General features: G+C 36.3%; 1 protein-coding gene across 2 annotated transcripts in view; it reads right to left on the bottom strand.

Annotated features, from left to right (window-relative positions):
- Positions 1–21,304, bottom strand: part of ROCK1 (Rho associated coiled-coil containing protein kinase 1) — an 84,223-nt gene that overhangs the window by 21,167 nt on the left and 41,752 nt on the right. For both annotated transcript variants that reach the window (XM_063395739.1, XM_063395730.1), the window contains exons 9-23: positions 21,033–21,124; positions 20,692–20,851; positions 18,223–18,289; positions 14,743–14,831; positions 13,129–13,177; positions 12,420–12,555; positions 11,948–12,039; positions 11,577–11,823; positions 9,821–9,927; positions 8,584–8,734; positions 7,566–7,726; positions 6,521–6,705; positions 5,736–5,805; positions 4,221–4,315; positions 1,458–1,623 (exon numbers count right to left, since the gene is read on the bottom strand). In XM_063395739.1, coding sequence (XP_063251809.1) covers positions 1,458–1,623; positions 4,221–4,315; positions 5,736–5,805; positions 6,521–6,705; positions 7,566–7,726; positions 8,584–8,734; positions 9,821–9,927; positions 11,577–11,823; positions 11,948–12,039; positions 12,420–12,555; positions 13,129–13,177; positions 14,743–14,831; positions 18,223–18,289; positions 20,692–20,851; positions 21,033–21,124 — 1,867 coding nt within the window. The remainder of the gene's footprint in view (positions 1–1,457; positions 1,624–4,220; positions 4,316–5,735; positions 5,806–6,520; positions 6,706–7,565; positions 7,727–8,583; positions 8,735–9,820; positions 9,928–11,576; positions 11,824–11,947; positions 12,040–12,419; positions 12,556–13,128; positions 13,178–14,742; positions 14,832–18,222; positions 18,290–20,691; positions 20,852–21,032; positions 21,125–21,304) is intronic.

Raw genomic sequence — 21,304 nt, 5'->3', positions numbered from 1 at the left:
CTTGACATCAATTCTAAAAATATCTATAATACTACTACTTTAAATACCTTTAATTCTATAACAACCATTCACTTAGAACACCTGCTTATGTGAACTTTAAAAAAATGCTACTATTCTGTGCTGTTTTGATTTACGAGAAGGCTCAAAATACACATGTCCCAGAAAAAAAATTAACATTGCAGAACTGACAACACTGTAGTATGAAATCAAAAATCAACTTAGGCAAAATTAGATTGTCAGCTATGGAATGTGGCAGCTTTCAATTAATTTGCTGTACTTTGGAAAAACTAATATGTAGAGGCCTGATACCTTGAATCCAGACAGAAAAGTAGCTGACTGATACTGCAACTCCAGCATTAAAGTCTAGAGTAGATACAAGGCATTTACTGCTAGACAATAGTCATATATCATGAAAATCAGGATTTAAAAAAAAAAACCCAAATTTGGTCTAAGACGAAGTAGACATAGGTAAATAAGTACAGAGCTTGGAAAAAAAGGAAAGAAGTTAGAAAGGAAAACCATGAAAATTTTGAATATGTATGTTCACTGCCATAGCCAGGATCACTCAACAAATATGTATGAAAAGCCAGACATAATTGTATTCCTAAAAAAAGGTTTTGTTTGAAGGCTATACAAATGGTTGTGTATCAAGCTGACAAAATCATCAGAATACTTGAAACCAAAAATATATTGGCAAGAAGGTATTCCTTTGATGCCACAGAAATAGTCTTCTACTTGCTGCTTAAGAAATAGTTATATTCTGGAGATCTCGACCTTAAAAAAGCAAATTCATGAAACAAACACTATTTGCACTGTTTTCACAGAGATGGAATATTCATGGTAGCATTAACAGAAAGCTTTCAGCAATCGAGCCAAGTTCAGTTACATCTGGAGTTTTACACCCCCAGGACTTTTAAGAAATCATGCTAAACAGGAAAAAGCAACAATGACAAAGTAACTATGATACATAAGGCTTGCTGCTTAAGCCTTCTCAGTTAGAGACATTTATCAAGCTCATACTAACATCCAAAAGCTATGCTATAAAATGTCTTCAAATATTACATTTTGGGGTTTGGGCTGTGAAACTCAAGACTCTCAAGTGGATTTTTTTTAAAGACTACGTTACTTTGCAATGAGAGTCTCTGATACACATAGCTCCACAAATTTAAAAGATTTAAATAATACACTTGGCAATGACAAGAAGTAAATACAAAAGGCTTAATAACTGAATTACAGACATTCACTTAATTTTAATTCTGGCTTCATCTCAAATTAATAAATTTTGTTGTATAGGGAGGTCACATGATGAAATTTAAATGTTTAAGGTTCCAAGTGAGCCCAAAACTTAAGATACTTAGTTACCACTTATGGTCACAACAAGACTTCATTAATTAAAACTATGAATTTTGGTTTCCAGTTGGAAGATATTTATACAGGTATGATAACAGTTAATTTACCCTTCTTATGATGATATCCTTATCAGTCAATTCTTGTCTGTGCCTTGAAGCAGCTTTTTTGCTTTCCTGATTCAGTTCATAATACTGTTCCTCAGCGAGTGCCCGTGCCAACCGCTCCGACTCAGCTTTGGTTTCAGCTAAATCCAACTGGGTAGCGAGTGTTTCTCTGTAAAAAGGACATTAAGACTTCCTTTTCCTGTGCAAACATTCCAAATATTCAGGAAGACTATCAAACCCAAATTATACCACTCAGCTAATGGTCATTATCTTAATTTCTTAAGAAATGCAAGAGTTACAAAACTGCATTCTGTACACTTCTATCTTTTGATGGTCCACAGGAACGACAACAGCAAGCTTACTATGATATCATTAACGTGTCAATCATCCATGAAACACCAAGATGTATTCTCCTGCCTTTGAGGAACAGAAAATAAAATTAAATTGTATGCACAGAGTGGTCCATCAAAAGATACTTAACCCACATTTGCCCATTATCACAATTCCCACAGTTATATCCAAGTGAGAAACATTTATGATGAACATAAGATTGTAGAGAATAGTGAGGGAATAGAATACAAAGAATTTATAAATAGAAGAAAGGAAATAAATTACCCCAAACAGAATAAGAAGAACAAGGGAAGTCTTGCCTACCTTCTCCTCCCTCCCCATTTCTTTATGTTGGCTACCACTCATGAACTTTGCAGAGACATGTATTTTCCACCTACACTGTATTTATTAGCACAGTATCTTTTCTTTTTCCCTTTCATAGCCTACCAAAATGCCGTACAAAATAAACACTGTACACAACCTTTGCCCTTCAGACTGTTGGCTGAATGCTGATGGCTCAAGCAGAACAAGACATACAGACTTTAAAAGAAATTCTGCTTCATGCCTAAGGCTACAGTCTTCTTCTTCAGAACATGAAATGTCTCGGTTTGAGGGGGAGGTGAATTTTCCAGGGGGATGTGGGCAAACCAATCAGTGGTCAGGTTTTATGCTGGCACCTGGAGTAGCCACTGGGAGGTTTGGACACGCCTCTGAGAACACAAGGGGTTAAAAGCAAGGACTCCCAGAGGGTCTGCCTCTTTTGGGTTCCGGTTTCAGCAGGGAAACATCTCCTCTCCCCTGCCCAGTTACTAGGCTGGGTGGGGGAGGGGAACCACGTGGCCGGGCTGAGGTGAGCTGGAGCCCCGGGTGGGGGAAGAGAGTGAACTGGAGGACTGGAGCTGAGCTGGCCCCATCCAGGATGGAGGGGTGGAAAACTGTGGAGGTGCCTTCCGTCCCTGTCCCCACCCCCTCCGGGAGAAGGTGCCCAGCTGCGAGTGGGAGCTGCTGAGGCAGGGAGTGCCTGAGCCTGCAGCCCTGCTGGGAGCCAGGAACTGTTAACTCCTTCTGAGGCAGAAGGAAACTTTTCCCAGACATTGATTCTCATGGCTAGTGGTTTCAGAAGAGAGAGAGAGACAGCCTGGGACTGAGATGATAAAGGAAGATGAAAAGAACCCCAGATGGGCAGAGATGAAGAAGAGTGGCTGTTAGGCTGGACTTCTCTTGCATAATGTTAGCCATAGACTGAACTTGAGTATCTTTTGAACATAAACTGCATTTTGGGTGGATTTAGCCGGCTTGACTTGCTGCAGTGGAGCGAACAGAGAAGAGAAGAAGAGGGTGTGGTGGCACCCTCTGCCTGCAGAGAAGAAACCCTCGGCCCCAGGGGAAAGATGGGGAGAGCTCGGCAGGCAAGCATCCTTAAAAGAGCCCTGTATGCAGCTCTAGCCCATGGACAGTGGTGAGAGCACTGGACATGGAAAAGAGAAAGTGTCCCCTGGCAGACTTCTCCGGGTGGTGCCACGGGTGACATGGAAACACATAAAGGGTGGACCTGTGTTTTCTGAGGAGCAGTCTGTGGTGCAAGAGAGACTCTTCTCTCCCTTGCTGAATTGAAGATTAGTTTTTTTGAGTGGTGATTGTTTGATTTAAAACCCAAGGTTTTGGTCTATAGAGGGTTACGTGTAAGGGGTGGAAATTGGGGGAGGAGAAGAAATGTTCTGGGAAGTTTTCATTTCTGGTTTTTTTTTTTCTTCTTTTCTATTTCTGTTCTTATGTAATGTAATAAAGTTTTGTTTTCTGTTTTCAAGTTTTGCACCTGCTCTGCTCTGTTCCTCATCACATCTCACAGTAGTTGTTAGGGAAAAAACATATATTCATGCATTAACATCTGGCCAATGCTAACCCATGACAGAAATAAAATAAGAAATTGGAAAAACAAGCTTAAAATTTTTTCTTGTTTGATAGCTTAGAAAATAGTACACCTCAATTAATGGTTGTTAATAATAACTAGTTTTGCTGTAATCAAAAGTATACTAAATTTGAAAGACCTTTCGTTACCTTTTCCTCAATTTACTGACTATAGGAATAAGTAATTATCAGGATAATGTAATCAAATTTTAAAAGTTGGTAAGTGAGATGATTGCCACAAACTAAAATGTTTTTTAAAATTTTTGAATCTTACTCAATTCTCAGAGAAATCATTATTCTTCTTGCAGACATGATAATGTCCAAAGCAAATCTGAATAACCATATTTGGCTCTGTGAATCAGTATAGCTAACATCCTATGTATTTGTCACTTACAAGGTGTTACAGAACACTTTTGAGGCCTTTTTCCAAAGGAATTAAAACATCTTAGATCTGATTCAAAGTATTCATGAGTGAGACAGTATTACATGGAAAAACTTAGGTGTATGTGAGAAACATAATGGGCATACTTTTCATTTTGCAACTCCTGCATTTTTCTTTGCGTTTCTTTATTTCTTTCATCAATTTCTTCTTTCAGTTCCTTAACCTGAGTTTTGTAGAGTGTCTGTAAAAGAAAGCATAAAAAAAGAATTATTATTTAAATTCCACACTGAAATTCTTCCTCATTTTCAGATTACTTAGTTTGAATTTGTCAAACCCCAACATATGCCAATACTATCATTAATGACATTTCCTCCTTCCTTCCTCTCCCAGATGCTTCTTTCCAGTTTCTGTTGGGTAAGGAACTGATATGACCAAACCAGTTTTCAATTTTCTAGTGTGTTTTCCTACACAGCCGCACAAATACACATGCTGCAAAAGAGAAGGAAGACACTGTGACACAGATGAACAGGTCTCCTGGACACAACTGGCCAAAACTGCATCCTCTTGAAGCATCACTTGTCTCAAAATGTTCGTCCAAAAAGCCTAACAGCATTCTGTGCTTTCACCTGTTACATTCTCCTTGGGTCCATGTACTTTTTCTCTTAGAATCTTAGGTTTTTTCAGTACAAACTTAGGAAGTGAATCAGCTGAGGTCTGATTTATGCAAATTACTTCTGTGAATTACTTCTGATTTTTATTACTATATTGTTATTATTAACACTACCTGTAATTCTGAAAGTTAAAATTTTATCTTCTACAGTAAACTACTTTTGCTAAATATTCAGACTGAATTATGAATGTCTTATTTAAACTAAGTTAGTGAAAAAAGAAGAAACTGAGAAACACAATGCTCTGCATCTTCATATTAGTAGTATGTCATTGAGAAATGCACAAAGATTCTGTAGAAGATAATGAAATGACAATCATATACAGTTTAGTAAATACAAAAATTTTTATTGCCTTTCCCAGGAAAAAACAAATTTAGAAGTATTTCCCAAAGTGAAAGGAGTCTGTCCAAATTCACAAATGTATCTGAAGTTCAGGTGTTACAGAAAATTTTATGCTATTGTTTCCTTCACAGAGACGAAACAGATCAAACTGAATCTACAAAATACACATTTTGGCTTCCTAGAGTACCCAATAAGGTTCTTCAGAGATTCAGGTGCAGAGAAGGTAGCTTGTCATAATAAGGAATACATGCAGAATGCTACCGAGTCTATGGTTCTTAAATGTATGTATGGTAGATCAATAGCATGAATTTTTTCCAGTAAGTTTGGAGATTTTGAGCTCTCTACGAAGTTTGAAATGGTATCAGAAAAATATCTCCTTTCCAACCTCAGGATAGGAACAACTCTTACGAATAATTCAGGTAAGAGTTCCTCGATGTAATGTCAGTTTTGACAAACAACAAAGCAACATTTTAGATACAACCATCTAATGTTCCCTAATATTTTGTTCCTTGTTTGTATTTCAAGCAGAATGTTCTGAATAGCTAATTTATGTTGGGCTGTTACTTACATTAAAACAATTTTAGTTTCAACTATTCATTGTTAAATGATTTATGTCAAAATGTGGCACACACAATTCCTTACAAGTCTTACCGAAAAATACTGCTCAGCTTCAAGCTGATCCTGAAGCTCACGCATCTGACCTTCATTTCCTCTGTACTGTCTTTGAAGGAATAAAAAAGGGGAAAATATTTAAAAAGTCAGCTACTAACAAAAGACAATTTCTAACCAGAACAGCATCCTACAATGATCTACCATTTGCATATATATTACTTCACAAAGAGGAACAGTTTGCTGTATCCCAGAATGCTGATTTAGTACAGTTCTTATTCTAAAACAATAATTGTTTCAGTATGTAATTTAGAAGCCAAGAAGTACTCTGAATGGAGAAACATTAAACCAGCTGAAAGAATATATGATAGAAGTCTAATTGATGAAAAATGTCTTAATTTCAAGTTGGTTTAGAGAACTATTAAGAAAATGAATCAGGCAATTAAAGGGAACTATTGACTCCCATGTACTGAAAGTCCCATATGATTTAGTAAGTAGCATGAGAGTCAATCCATAAAGAAGTCATTCAAATAAGAGAGGAATATATATACATATATATATGTATATGTGTGTGTGCCTCAACATGGAATGGTGAGCCAAGAACTGTTCTGAATCATAGCTCATAACAAAAATATTCCGACACTGAAGGCTACATAGAAATCATAACATGGAGCTACATAGGAATCATAACATGCAGCTAAAAATACTCTTTTAGTTTAGGAAAAAATGCCTATGCACTAGAGAACTTTATTGACTAGCAGGAACAAGCAAAATAGCACATGTATAATTAAGCAGTTTTTTCCATTTTACTTCAGCTTCTTACTTACTTTGCAAGTTGAGCCAACTCAAATTCCAGTAATCTCTTTGCTTCCAACAAGGTATTGATTTCCTGTTTCAGCTGCTTCTCAGAACCCTTCAAGTTATCAGCTTCAAACGCTTGTGCTTTTAATTCATTCTGTGCCATTATTCGCTTATTCGTCTCTTGTTCTAGCTTAAGTGTCAGATTCCTTACCTAAATGAGAGATATTTCCATTTAGGAGCCTTTGCTAAATAACTGATTGCATGTGGCTGAAGAGGTTTCACACATGGATTATTTTATATTAAACACCACTGACTAAATGCTACACTGTGTACCATATGTCAAAATATTCCTGAATCTCCAAACACTTCAGTGCAATAATCTCACACAAAGCTGCTGCCCTTAGAACCTAGGGCCATGATGCTGCAAAACGATAAAGCTTTCCCATTTTTAGTTTATTTCCAAGTCCCCAATTTAACTTATCTGAAAGACAACAACTGAACAACCGCAAATTTTCGGCGAACCTCTCCATGGATTTCAGATCTTAAAAACATCTTACCCTAGAAAAAAAATGCATCTTACCAACTACATAAAAACTAATTTACTTGAGTTGTGACCCCTAAGAAAGGTGTTATAAACTTAATTCCCACTGGCCTGTAAAGAAAATGTAAGGATGAAGCTATTATTCTTAGTACCTTATTTTCACACTCAGTATTCTAACTGCATTTCCTTGAACAAAAGGAAAGAATGCAAACTCACAGACTCAGATCTGTAAATCGCCCACATCAATCAGACTGCACAGTCAAATTTACAAGCAAATTTTTTCTTTAGAAAAGTAGAAAACACAAAAAAGCACGTTATATTGAATTGAGCTTCAAATATGCAAGACATGCTAGAATTAAGAAACAAGTGGAAATTACCCAAGCCTACTTAGACCAACAACTATCCTCAATTGCACTGAGAGTGGTATTATGTAAGGAGCTCAGTATAAGTGAATTTAATTTTCTATTTCCCAGTCTGACTCTAATTTCCTATTCATACAGAAAATTATTAGTGAAGAACCTTTCACTTACTTCATCTTCCAGTCTCTCTTTTTGCTGAAGAAGATGTTCCAGTTTCTGCTGAGATTGCTTCAGGTCAAAGTCCAACATGGAACACTGTTTTTCAGCTTGAACTATTCGATTTTCTGCTTTTTCTCTTGCTGCCCGCTCTTCCCTTATCTTTTTTTCCATTTCTAAAAAAGATTAAGGAAAGAAAACCAACAAAAATTAGTATGAAGTATCTGCAGGCATGCTTTTGTAAAAACAGTCATAAATATCCTAATATCATTCAGACCATTTATTCAGCTATCTAAGCTTTTCTGCTTCAGCTTTTTGATGGATTGATTACTAAGCAAAAGGATACGGGCATTATTAAAAGAACACTAAAAAAGAAATATAATTCCAATCTGCATTCAAAGCACTGGAATACTATCATGAGAACTGAAAGATAAATAGGCAAAGAAATAAAAAACGCAGATTCTTGAAGCAGTCATTCTGAAGTAAGGCAAACTTTCATTTCCATGAATGGATAGTAGGACAAGAAAAAAATGCTACCCTTATTGTTAACTCTAAAAACCACATTTAGGAACTGATGACCCTCACAAAGAAAACCTGACATATTCAATTACAAGATCAAGACACACCTTTGATTCATGGATACTCATCTATAAAAGAAACTTTCTCACTTCAGACAAGCCTAATACAACAATTAAAGGTAGCCTTTAATGTTGTTATAAAGGAATGAACGCTCTAAGACATCTCTCTCGATAATGCATTCTTTCAGTTCTGTTTCGCATTAGACAACTTCAGGATTCAACAGCATTTTAGAAGCCAAGGAAAGCTTTGAAGTAAGGTATGCAAAACATTAAGAAACAATACAGTTTTATGAAATAGCATGTTGTGGAAAATAATTTAAAATACGCAGCTGTCATGTTTTAGGATTTTAATATGCATTTTCTTTATACAAGGGATCAAATACTTGTGCAAGAGTACTACATTGTAAGACTATGTATATTAAAATATCATCATCAGAACACGTTTTATTACTTACCACACATTGCCACTGATCTTGCCTCCTCTATTGACTGATGTTTGTCAGTTAACCGTGCTTTAGTCACCTTGTGCTCGTTGACCTCCTGTTCTAACCGGTCTTGTAAGGATTTCAGCTTGTAGTTCAAATCTATCTCTAAATTATTCTTTTCCTAAAGATAAGGAAAAAGTTATCAGATTTCTATAATACCTGAGGGAATCACATTTTTATTCCCTTTTTTAGTATTAAATTTCTGTTATCAAGAGATTATCAATGTTATTTTCCACACTTAGTAAATAACAGCAACAGACCAAAACTGTACTCAGTGCTCTGGAAAAAATTTCATTAACTTTTTTTCAGTAGTCTATAAATTTGTAAGAAAACGGAAACTTCTCCGTTTATATAATCAGCAGTCACCTAAACTGAAAACATACAACCAATGAACTGACATCCTAGAGCGCAGAGGAATCTGAATTATTGTTACCTGGATGGATTTGGGTTATTTCACTGCTAGGATTGCCCGGCATTAACAGTAATTCACCAAACAAGCACTGGGGATGTGCTTTGAGAGACAAGGACTTGCCTTTGAATGGCTGCTTCACATAACAGCAACTTAGAATGGCTTGCCCCTTCCCTCACACGCTGTCGTATCTCTGGTTTATTTGCATAGACCACACAGCACAGCAAATCTTTACTTGACCTCATTAGACAGAGTTAACTCTGCACTCTGTCTGGAGAAAGGGTGCAAGATTTCCTTTTAACTTGTTTTGCCATCATATGGAGGGGATCAGAGATGTTAGGGGAACATTCTGCTACCATTCAGAAGGAAGGATAGAAAAAAAGATCCACACCAAAGTTGATCAAAAGGCCTGCCTGGCACTGATCCAGTCAAATTAAAATCCAGTAAAGGCAAAAAAAGAAAAAAATCTGATTTTTAAAAAGTTCATCAATTTTTAGAGGCAAGTCTTTGCAGTCATACTTAGCCAGGCAGAAAAAAATTCCTTGCCACTGGCAGTAGGATCCTTGAATCAGTGATAATGAATGACAAATACAATTTTTATGCCCAATGCTACAAGTAAGAACTACCTGGGACTTGGGAGACCATCCTGATGAGATTGTAAATTAGCAGTACTTAGTTAATAATTTAAATGCAAGATTGATTTAGAGAAATAACACTGGACTTGGAAACATCAATAATATTTGAAAATATAGTCAAAAGCTGACAAAGAGCATCAGCCTCAACATCAGTTCATCATACCTTTTCTGAATGATTAAGCATGTCCTGTGCTTGTTTTCTTTCTGCTTCCACTCTTTCAAGATTGTTTTTAATGTTTTTTACTTCTTCCTGTAAAGTTGTAATCCGAACTGCCACAAAAAATTAAACACCACTCAATATTAGTTACTTTACTTAGATCAATTGTCTTTGCAACTTTTCCTGATTTCTGGGCCCATAAAATATTTCAAATACTTCAAATTTTTCAGACATGCAAAGGCCATACATTGTAGAGGAAATTGACCTTTTTAGACACCCTTTATGCACGTCATCGGTAACAATCCACAAAAAACTAATCATGCAGAAATGGTTCCTGCCTTCCATCAGATACTTCCGTTATCTAATATTCAAAATTTCTTTCATTAACCCAAGTTCTTCTGTGCTATGGAACAAACACTTATAAGTGATGCTAACTTCATTAATGGGTAGATAAGGCACATTACACAGAATGCCAGTCTCAAACGGATTTTTGGGTCCTAACAAAATATGTATTCATCTAAGTGTGACTCAAATCATGGAGAAGTCAGGCACTGAAACAGGCTCCCCATGGAAGGTGTGGAATCACCACCCCTGAAAGTGTTCAAAAGATGAGTAAATGTGGCACTTAGGTTTAGTGGTGGATTTGGCAGTTCTGGGTTAATAGTTGGCCTCAAAGATCTTAGAGATCTTTTCCCACCAAAACCATGCTATGATTTTAAGTACTATGACATGGAGAAAGGAACTATTCCTCAAACCCCACAGCATCTACCCTGTGTGGCTCAGGAGTTTATACAAAATACTAAGTAGAATCACATGGTTTGGAAGAGACCTCTGAAAACCATCTAGTCTAATCTCCCTCTCACATGCAGGGACAACTCTCACTAGACCATGTTGCTCAAAGCCCCATCCAACCTAGCCTGAAACACTTCCAGGGACAAGGCAACAACAGTTTCTCTGGGCAACTTGTCACAGGGTCCCACCACCCTTACTGTAAAAATATTTCTCCCTATATCTAATGTAAATATATTCTCTTTCAATTTAAAGCCATTGCCCCTTCTCCCGTCACTACAGGCCCTAGTAAAAAGTCTTGATCCTACAAGCTGCCTTTTAGTAGGGAAAGGAGAGTCCTCATCAAAAGCCTGCACCTCATGGAAACTCCATACTGCAGACAGATGGTTCAAAATGGCAAGTTAAGAGTCAAGGTCCACTAGCACAGGCACAGTCAGGAACTAATGCATCTGAATAATTCCTAGTATGAAGAATCAATACAAATAGCAGAAAGTTTCAAGCATCCTGAAAAAGGCGATTCTGCACCTGCACCCCTTATTGTGCTCTTAACCTTGCTTATAAAATAATGTAGAATCATCACAAAAGAAAACAAATGCATTTTAACAAAATTACAGCCTTCCTCACAAATGACAGAAGAGAAAGTGCAGGACATACTAACTTGGCTACTGCACAAGGCAGTAAGACAGTGTTGCATCTTCTCTAGCACTGTATCAGTTCTCCATATTTTTGCACCACTGGACTCACTTTTAGTCAGTGCAGCCCCAGACTCACAATGAGTGTTTGACACTCTTTAATTTTGATATTCTCTCTCCCTCCTAAGAGCTGCTCAACATGATCAGGAAGTCAGATCCAATCTTCAGGAATTGTTCAGTCGCAATTTGTTTGCAGGTTGGCTTTCCTCCCGTTATCAAACTCCACTTAAGTAGGGTTACCACAACTTTTTTTTAATAAAATATAAATTCAGAATAATTACCCTGTAGTTCTCCAATCATTTCAGATCCATGACTCCTGTCCCTTCGTTCTGACTCCAAAGCTGCTTGTAGTTGGTAATAATCTTTCTCCACCTGCAGTTTTGTGCTTTCCAGAACTCTGCATCTTTCCTGCAGTTCTCTATTCAGTGATTCTACCTGACTTAATGACTTGCTCATTTCTGTGTTACCCTTTCTCAGTCTTGCAGCTGTGTCAGATTCTGTCCTCAGCAAATCATTTGCTTCTTCTAGCTGTTAAAATAAACCAGACAAGATTCTCAAATATAAAGATTATGGAATTGTTACGGAATAGTTTTGCTACATTTGAAGGATCAAATCTAAGAAATAATGAAGAAAAGGAACACAAACAACCTACTTGTTTTTGTAACTGTGTTATCTTCTCATTTGAAATTTGTGAATGCTGGCTGACTCTTTTCAAGTCTTCCATCTGATCTTTCAGTGTGGACACTAAAGAGAAATTGCACCATTAATACAGCATACTAAAAAACCCTTAGGGTTTTATTCTTGGTTTTTTACACAAATATGCTCCAAAATATTGTTTTGCATTGACAGGTCTTTTGTTGACTTTTTGCTTCTTATATATATTTTTTATGTCAGATCTTGTGCTTGCAGACTAACAACACAGCACAGTGTTGCAGAGAATTTGAAAATAAGAACAAAAAAACTGTGATCAAATAAAAATGGATTCAAAATCTAGGTTCATTATTTGAAAAGATCTCTCTTCAAACTTTAAATTTGCATCGCATTTAAGATACTCCAGTTCTAAATTATTCCCCAAAACACATCCTATACCTCCTCAGAGTCAACATTTGGACCATATTGCCTACCTTCATTTTCCACATTACGTCTTTTTTCATTCTCTTGTTCCAATTTTCTTTGGTACTCGTTTATCTTATGCTGTAATACCATCTTTTCCTTCTCAATCTGAGACACTGTTGTTTCCAAGTTCTTTCTTTGGTTTCCCTAAAATTCAAAGAACTGGTATTTTATACTTATATTTTAAGGAATCATCGCTAAACCAGTATCTCTGCAACTAAGTAAACAAGGAAACTGATGCATTGTTTCAAATAAATGAATTTCTGGCTTCCTTGGAAAGGTTTACAGAAAAGACAGATTTTTAAATTTCTACATGACAAATTTATACAATCACTAGAATAACTGTTGTTACTATGATTATATCTAAAGTAACTACTAAAATTATTATCAAGAGACAAGAGAAGGACTCAGTAGAAAACCACCTGTATTTTTGTAGCAATTGACTTTGATAAACTCCAGAAAATTTGCAATAAGCAAGACCAAGTAAAATATTTAGCAAACAGAAATCAGTATGACTTACAGAAAGAAAAGTTTTTGAAAATGTGTACAAGTAAAAGTGTAATCTCCCAGTGCTATGTATTGAAACATGATCGTTAGGCTTCAAACTTGAACACAGCACAATATTTTAGTCACAGAAAAAATATCTTAGAATCATGAAAGTACTATTCCTGACTCCACTCTTCACCCAAGTAAGGCATCTTCAGTGAGGAAAAAAATTACCTCTTCATCCAGTTCCTTCATGATCTTGTCTAGTTTTATGTTCGAAGATCTAAAAATAAAACAAGATCATTTAATAGATACATTATACATACTGTTTTTCTAGGGAAATGATTTGTGACCATTACTAAAGCAAACACTATATTCTGACTAATGTTATTTTGTAATGAACATTTAAAGCTGAAGAAGACAATCAATCATTGCAAATAACTTGTAAAATATATCACTAAGTATTTATCAGCTTTGTTACAGAATTAAATATGCAAAACTTTAGGTGCCAGATTTTATCTCTTCATCTGCAAAAAACGGTGTATGTACACAACAGGTTATCCTTAAGATTAGAATACCCTGGTAAGCTGCTGAAACTTCCTTTAGTTGTGACCTCCAAATATCTGAAATAGTTTATTAATTCCACAGTAGATGGCTCCTTACTACAGATAAAGGTATATGAATAATATTATTTGAAAGTCTCTCTGTTGAAGCAGTGTATTAGAAGACTGGACTACAGAGAGAGTGCAGCGAAACGCACAGGAAAACCTTATTTAACTGTCAATAACGTTGATACAGCCATTGCATTTCTGTAGGCAGCTATCCCTCTTCAAAGAGGCAACAAAGAGGACCCAGGCAAGGCTTCCTGGCAGGTACAAAAGGAGGCAGTTACAGTAATTAGCAATCCCATCTACTCCTATCTACTAACTCTGCAGTGAATGGCATGACATACCAGAAGACACAGTTGTGCTCTGATAACTTCAGTAGTACTGCAGGAAGACAGTTACTGAATATCCTCCAAGAACGTACATTCTGCTTGTGGAGAGCAACCAGAACGTGCCAACAGTGATCTTGTGTTTAAGTAAGGAGCAGTGTCACACAGCCTAAATTCCCACCAGACCATTTCGGTTACCAGTTTACACCTAAGGAGCTTGTACAGCTACACACTATGGTTCTAATTCACAAGTCTAAATCCTTCCTGTACCACACACCTACTGTTGCCTCCTGGGATTATTTAATCCTTCAGAAAAGACTTCAAAAGGAGAAGCTAACTGAAGAAGAATTTAGTTTTCCTGACTCTGAGTAAAAATGTTTGATTATCAGAAAAGAAGAATCTGTTTGTTCTGTTTGTTCCTAAGTGTGACTGCAAGAAAAATGCCAATTCTCACATAGCTACTACTTCAGCATGGTAGAAACAGAACTTTAGAAAGCAAATAGTTGTTCTTATATGTCAGTCACAGAAAAAAACCCGTGGTTTTCCAACAAGTACCTGTATTTAGAAAACAGCTAATTAATTTTAATAATCCAATATATGCCATATACAAGGAATCTCACATTTAAAAAAAAATCAGCATGGTGAATGAGTACCTCAGTCCAACAAAACATCTGAATACAGAGATATCAGGTAAACTCAAACACTCAAGTGTTCAGAAAGAACATGTATTACGTGGTTGTCAATGAAAAAAAAAATTTCCTTCATACCATACTCAAGAAAATTGTGCCTGCAACTCCCTTGGAGAACTACAGCACCATTCTTAGTGTTGTCCTGGTAATCCCTAAAGCAGTAACACAGAACTGAAGTATTAGATATATTTAAATTATGTAAACAATTGAAGTTCAAAGTCTTACCTGCACTTTTGCTCCATTTCATCTTTCAACTGCATTTCATTATGTAGCTGCTCTTCTAACTCATAGATCATCTTCTGCATATTTTCCAGCTTTAAGTATGTATTTGTACATGAACAAAATGCATTAAATTTAGAAACTTTAAAAAAGTGTTTAATAATATTCAGTGCTGCTTACATTGTATCACAGCTTACTTTCTTCTACCAAAATAAGACATTTTACCTTATTAAAAAATTATGCTTGTCCCTTCCTCCCTCCCTCCCATAATTTGCTTATAAGAAGTAAGAGTTTTTTTCATTTGCATGCACATGGAATTTTAGGGTAACTTCAAAATTCACAGGACTAAGCTAAATCAAATCCTCCTCGTTTTACATATCTACAGTATCTGACTAAAGATATTACAGCAAAGATATAGGAAAGCACTTTATTTAGTCTCAAAATTTCTTCTAGCATGAACCACCACATGTATTTTGCAATGCTTCTTCAAGCTCCTAACAAGTTCAGGAAGCAGAACAAGGCCAGCCAGGTATTGGCAATAGGGAGAAAGTGCTCTCACACCACCTCTTAAGTCAGAGATCATTTTTACAGCTAGAAATGTACCAAGGTTTGAAAGATGGTAACAAACTTCAGATGTTAATACAGCACATTACTGCATAAACTGTACTGTTTGCCAGCAAGATAAACTCAGAAATTCATTTCTTTCAGGTAGTCTCCAAGTATCTACTTTCTACCAAATACCTAGGCACAATAATCCCATTCCAACATCAAAATCCTCAGTTAACATGATGGTGTCGGCTTTAAAGGAGCTCATCAGGTCAACCTTGTGTTGATTCATTATCAGCTTTTCCACTGAAATTGTAAGGATTTCAGCCTATTTAATTTTTACACATTTCCCTCAATGCTCTTGGAACTGCACAGAGAAGCACTAGATTCTTAATCTAGACTCTCTTCATAGCAACATATGGTTGTGGTTCTGATGCTTTGCTTTCCTGTGTCCTATTTTAACTCCAAAATCTCAAAAATTTTCCAAACATTAGACATTTCAGCACTTAACAGAGCAGCTCTGGAAAATAAATTACTGGTGTGACACAGAACACAACATTATGTGGATCAGACAATGCGTGTAGTTAAAAACAAGGGATGGCTTCTAAATCTAAACTTTGAGGAAAAAGGAAGGACCAGTAAACAATGCATTTATCTTCTTGGTATGAGCCACTGAGGAATAAAGCAAGAAGCAAGACTATTTAAAGGCTCTTTAATAAGAAAGAACCACAGTAAACGCCCCAAAACAGAAGATAACAAAGGTTCAGTGTGACTGCTCCCCCATTTCTTTTCACTCATGTTATAGCCCTTCCAGACAGGGTACACAGAAGAACTAAATGCTAAATGGGATAGATGAGAAACAGGTCTAAAAAGACATCTGGCAAGTGAGGCATTTCTGTAGTGACTCCCACTAGCTCGGACTGCTATCGCATCCTCTCGCGTCTCTCTGTCTCTGCGTGTTCTCACATCAGGCTGTACCCCAGGGGACCCATCGAGCAGTCTAATTATATCAGTGGAGACAACAGGCTTCCGGACAACGCTCTGCACACTCTGCTATCAATAGACTAAAGAATACCTCAAGAAAATCCTGAGTTACAGTTAGCTCAGGAGAAAAGCACTCCTTTAAGTTTTAGTTTGTTCTCAGTTTCCATTTTGAGTAGGAAGCAGGGGAGGAAAGGACTACAGAAATGCCTGTCTGCAACAGAGAAGTAAAGAAAAATCCCTCTGGAAGTGGCATACTTTTTTCTTTTTTCTTACTCACTACAGCAAATTGAGTCTGGTTCTGTACCCTGAGCCATGAAGAAACCTAAGATCCAGTGCAATAGAATCTTTTAATCTCATTTTTCTTAAAATTGAAACCATTTACAGGTGGTTATGGCAGCACTAAACCAAAGTAACCAATCAGATCTTCAAAGAGGTTTGATATTCAGCAAAACGACATTGAATTCTATTTTTGCACAACATCATGGCCTAATTCTGTTAAGTTTTACACACTTGCAAAACAATTAATTTATTCGAAATTTGTGGCACTTATGTTTCTCCCCAAAGACATTCAAAAGGCAGACGTTAAAGTGCAGAAAGATCAGGTAACATCTTGTGTTATATTTCCAGAAGTAATTAATTTGCTAACCATGTGTCAACATTACCGTTTTAATTGCAGCATGTAATGAAAGAAAAACAGCTGAGAAAGAACTGCAGGGGAAAAATAGCTTGTAGTAAAGACTTAACATTGACTTAAACCTTCCTATGTCACCCAAATTCTTCCAGACCTTCACTTCCCAAAACTGCTAAAATCACAAGACATTTGAATATGTCTGACAATATGGACAGGATTACTGAGGATTCTTAAACTACACACTGGGTAGTATTCCACCGAGTACGCCAAGTCCATTCAGTAACTCTCTTCAAAGTCAACCAAAAGCCAGTGCACATTTTTAAGTACTTTCAAATATTGGAAAGTCTGGCTTTGTCTTTAAATTTTACTGTATCAACAGTCAAATGCTTATAAGGAAAAGAAAGTATATCAAACACATCAATATTCATAAAAAATCAAGACATTCCAATGATTAAATTCAGTTGCCCAGTAGAGGACATAATCAGTTCCCCTGCCCTGTACAAGTTTTCTCTGGTAGTGCCATGTGTCATTAAACCTTTTTATTGCTAGTTTAAGAGAAAAGAGAACACAGATCAATATCTTTTCTACTCTCAACAGAAAACAAAACAAAATACTAACAAAGTAAATCACAGTCAAAGCCAAGATTTCTTTTAGAGTTAATTACCAATTTTTGAAGATGTTTTCTTCTGGAAAGAATGGGATTTGTAAAATATCAAACCATTCTCAGGGAATAGCTTGATTTACATCAGAATTTACATAGAATCCAAGCACTCAACCAAGTCTCAAACACCTTAGCATATCTTCCTGGAAACCTGACTGACAAGATGCTTAGGAATAAGTAACTGAAGGAACTCCTGAGCATTTCTTGCTAGGTGAACTGCTCTAGAAATGCAGATCACCAGTGCCCCAACTCCTAACAGCCTGTGGGAAAAGCTTCTGAAGGAGCAGAATGCCCAAGCTTGGTACATTGTCTTCCACCTCCCACTGAGTTCACTGAAGTCCAGACTCCATGGTTGTCAAAAAACTACCCAGGATCACTAAGGCACTCTAAAAACGCTGCACAAGCACTTGGATACTTCTAAAGATAAAAACTGTGAATCCTTTTCCACAAAAACTTTTGGCTATTTTCTTCAATTCAGGGAAATCAACGTTATATTAAGAAGTGAAATTCTGCTTTAGGAAGGCCATACGAAAGAGCTAAAAATTATGTGTTGATTTCTCATATCCCAAACACTAAGGTAATTTGAGACATTTCTAACTCAAACAGTTTATGCCTATATATGCAGTAGACTCTTTATTACGATACAATAAAGATGAAGACGTACCACACTTTTGTCCATACTAGAGCCTGTTCTGTTGTCATTGGAATTTTCTGCAGGGACACCTAAATACCTGCAAAAACATTTTTGAAGTTATATTTGAACAGTTGTTTAAAGGCAAGATTATGAAAAAAAGATTAAGATAATACAGACATCCTAAAATATAACTCCCAGGTTTATTGCTCCAATCTGGATAATCAAATAGTAACATAATTAGATTTAAGGACACTTAATTGAAAAATTCAATTTATTGCAAAGGTTAAAGTAGAAAGCTGCAATAGAAGGCCCCAGAAAAAAAGGATTTCTGCCAAATACTAAAACAACCACTTCTTTTTTTTTTTTTAATAACCATTAAAAAAAATCTTTGCTTTCCTTAGTTACAACACTCTCATTGGCTTCCATCCCATAAATATTTACTCAGGCACTTATGCAGCAAGTAGCACTAATGAAGCAAAGTCTGCAGAGATTGTGTAACTTTCAACAAAGCTACTAAGAGTTCCACACACAAGAAGTTTGCCCTGAAGCCAGTGTTCTAATTTTATGTAAATGTTTTCTAAAAATACCATAAATTTCTAGTTGTGATGATTCTGGAGAGTCAGGTAAATAAATACAAATTATTGTTTTCAAATTCCTTTGGTATTTGATGTGATATTCTTGGCCTGATAACTGATCTAAAGATACATAAAGCATCTGCTAAATGCATCAGATTATGTGAGAAATAACTCTCCAAGACATGAACTGAGAAAGATGGACGCATCCTTTTTGTTTCACATGGATATTTTCAGATATTAAAAAAAACTCTCCAAAAGATAAGGGTAAAATCAGAGGTATCTCCAAACCACGGTCAAATGAAACATCAAGCCGGCTTTCAGACAATCAAATAACGAAGTGGAAATTAAACCGTTTCCTATGGAAACAAGCTTGCTGTTTGGAGTACAAGAAGCCACCATATTTTACACACCAGGGTTGTTGAGCAGTAAGAATGTGATACTTAGACAGGTACAGCACCAGCTCCATCAAATCTGGAAGAGAACTCACAAGCCAGATATGGCTACAAAGTGTTCTCAGCTGATATTTCAAAATATGTGTTAAAATGTCCAAATACAGATTTATTTTTCTTTCAATGCTTGAACTATTTTTAGTACAAAAAGAAAACAAAAGTTAGGATTACAGGTTTAGTAAGCATGAATAGTCATCTCAGATTTTTTAAGACAATCATACCAGCAGAATATTACAAGACAAAACTCAATTCTAGGACAGCACCATAGTTCTAGTAAGTCTACAAAGTTATGATAGTAGCAGAGAGCAGTAGAGCTCTTCAATGACAGCAAGAACACAGCCACTTAGTTCTCTGAATTCTTGATACTGTCCCCCAAAAAAGAAGATGGGGAAGGAAGAAGTTCTGTTAACAAGTTCTTAATATGCTACTTCTTGACAATACATTCCATCATATTCCTGCAAGGCAAAAATCAAAACTTTTCCAAGTTACAAACTAAAGTGGGAACAATAGGTGAAATTGTTGAACTGCTGAACTCACCCCAAGTGTACGGAAAGCCTTCAAGTCCTGCTATGCCTTACCATGGCAAAAAGTAACAACAAATCCATCTCTTTGCAGAGATGGAAAGAATTTCACCACAGGCTTGGAAAATCGTTTCCTCTTCTATGCAAGGACGAAAACCAGATTTATTTCCTTTAAGATTTTCCTATCCAGAAATGCTATTAAAACTAACAGTCTCTATCTGACAGTTCTACTAGAAGTTTTAGACCATTTTAAGCCTGACTGACACCACAATTAAAAGCAGCTTTCCAAGCATTAAAAAGTTATTGAGATTTTTTAATGTAGATATAACTATCTATAGGGCCTACAGTAACAAAGACTGTTAAAAGCCTGAATTAACACAGCTTTAACTGATGTAATTTAAAAGTCTTTTAGGCAATAGTGAAAGCCGTAAAGCATCATGATCTCGCTGTCAGTGGATGTGCACTTAAAAAAAGAAAAATTATGAAGCAGAAAGCAGGTAAGTAGGAAATATTTTTAGTAAGCCAAGATTTAACTTACCACACACTAAAACACTGATTTAAAGTATGGAAATTTCATATTCAGCTCAGGGACAGTAATATGCAGTAAAGCAAATGGACTTTCAAACCCTGATTCATGACTCTACAAACAATTCAGTGATCTACAGGCAGCTCTGTCTGGTAGTGGCAACAATGGATTTTTCTTGATTAGCTTCTGCAGAGTCACTATAAACTCTTCTCGATGCAGAATAGGACCCTCAACAACTCAATGTGATATTTTAAGGTAATGATGCCTAGCAGTACTGATTATCATTGTTGAAGTATTAAAATAGTGTAATTTTTAGTATTCTGAAAGACCAGTAAGTGTCTGAATAGACTTAAACCAAAATTGGTTGGTAGGAGTCAGAAACAGTGCCAACAAAGAATACACCACTAATTTGCTTTCTGCATACATACCGCCGGTTGCTGTAGTATGTAAATCCTACAAAAGGAAGCTGGTTGCCCACAAATGCTTTTGGTATAGGAAATGTTTCCTCCTCTCCTTTGTCTTCTTCCAGATCATCAAAATTACTAGTGTCAATGTCACTACTTAAGTCAGGCACAACTGGCGCTACAGCTAGAAAAAATATAAAATAGTATAATAATAATCAGTATATTACTCAAGTCACTAAGAAAATTTTGCTTGGTACAGAGTAAATGAAACTTTAAATTCCTTTAAACAAAATACACCAATCCTTTTGCTAACATGATACATAGGTAAGCCAGACCACTATTTCTGAGAAAAGCACTATACTTACTGTCTCTGAGTGTTTCCCAAGCCCACTGATCATTTTTGAAGAAAAGGTGCCGTTTAATTTCTTCTACACCATTTCGTCCTAGCCTCACTTCCCTGTTAAAGAGCGTTTCGGTTAAACATGTGAGATTCCATAGATTATTCTGAAGGAAAGACTCATTTTAAAGCATAATCTAACAACGAAGACAATAAAATACCTCTCAAGATACACTGAAATGTAGACATAACTCGAAAGCTTTCCTAAGAAGCTAAGATCTCTATATGAGCACAGCAGCT

Source organism: Prinia subflava, chromosome 1, assembly GCF_021018805.1.
Source record: "Prinia subflava isolate CZ2003 ecotype Zambia chromosome 1, Cam_Psub_1.2, whole genome shotgun sequence".
In the NCBI taxonomy this organism is placed as follows: Eukaryota; Metazoa; Chordata; class Aves; order Passeriformes; family Cisticolidae; genus Prinia; species Prinia subflava.
The sequence above is the reverse complement of the archived record's forward strand: the minus strand, read 5'-3'. Positions and strand labels throughout refer to the sequence as shown.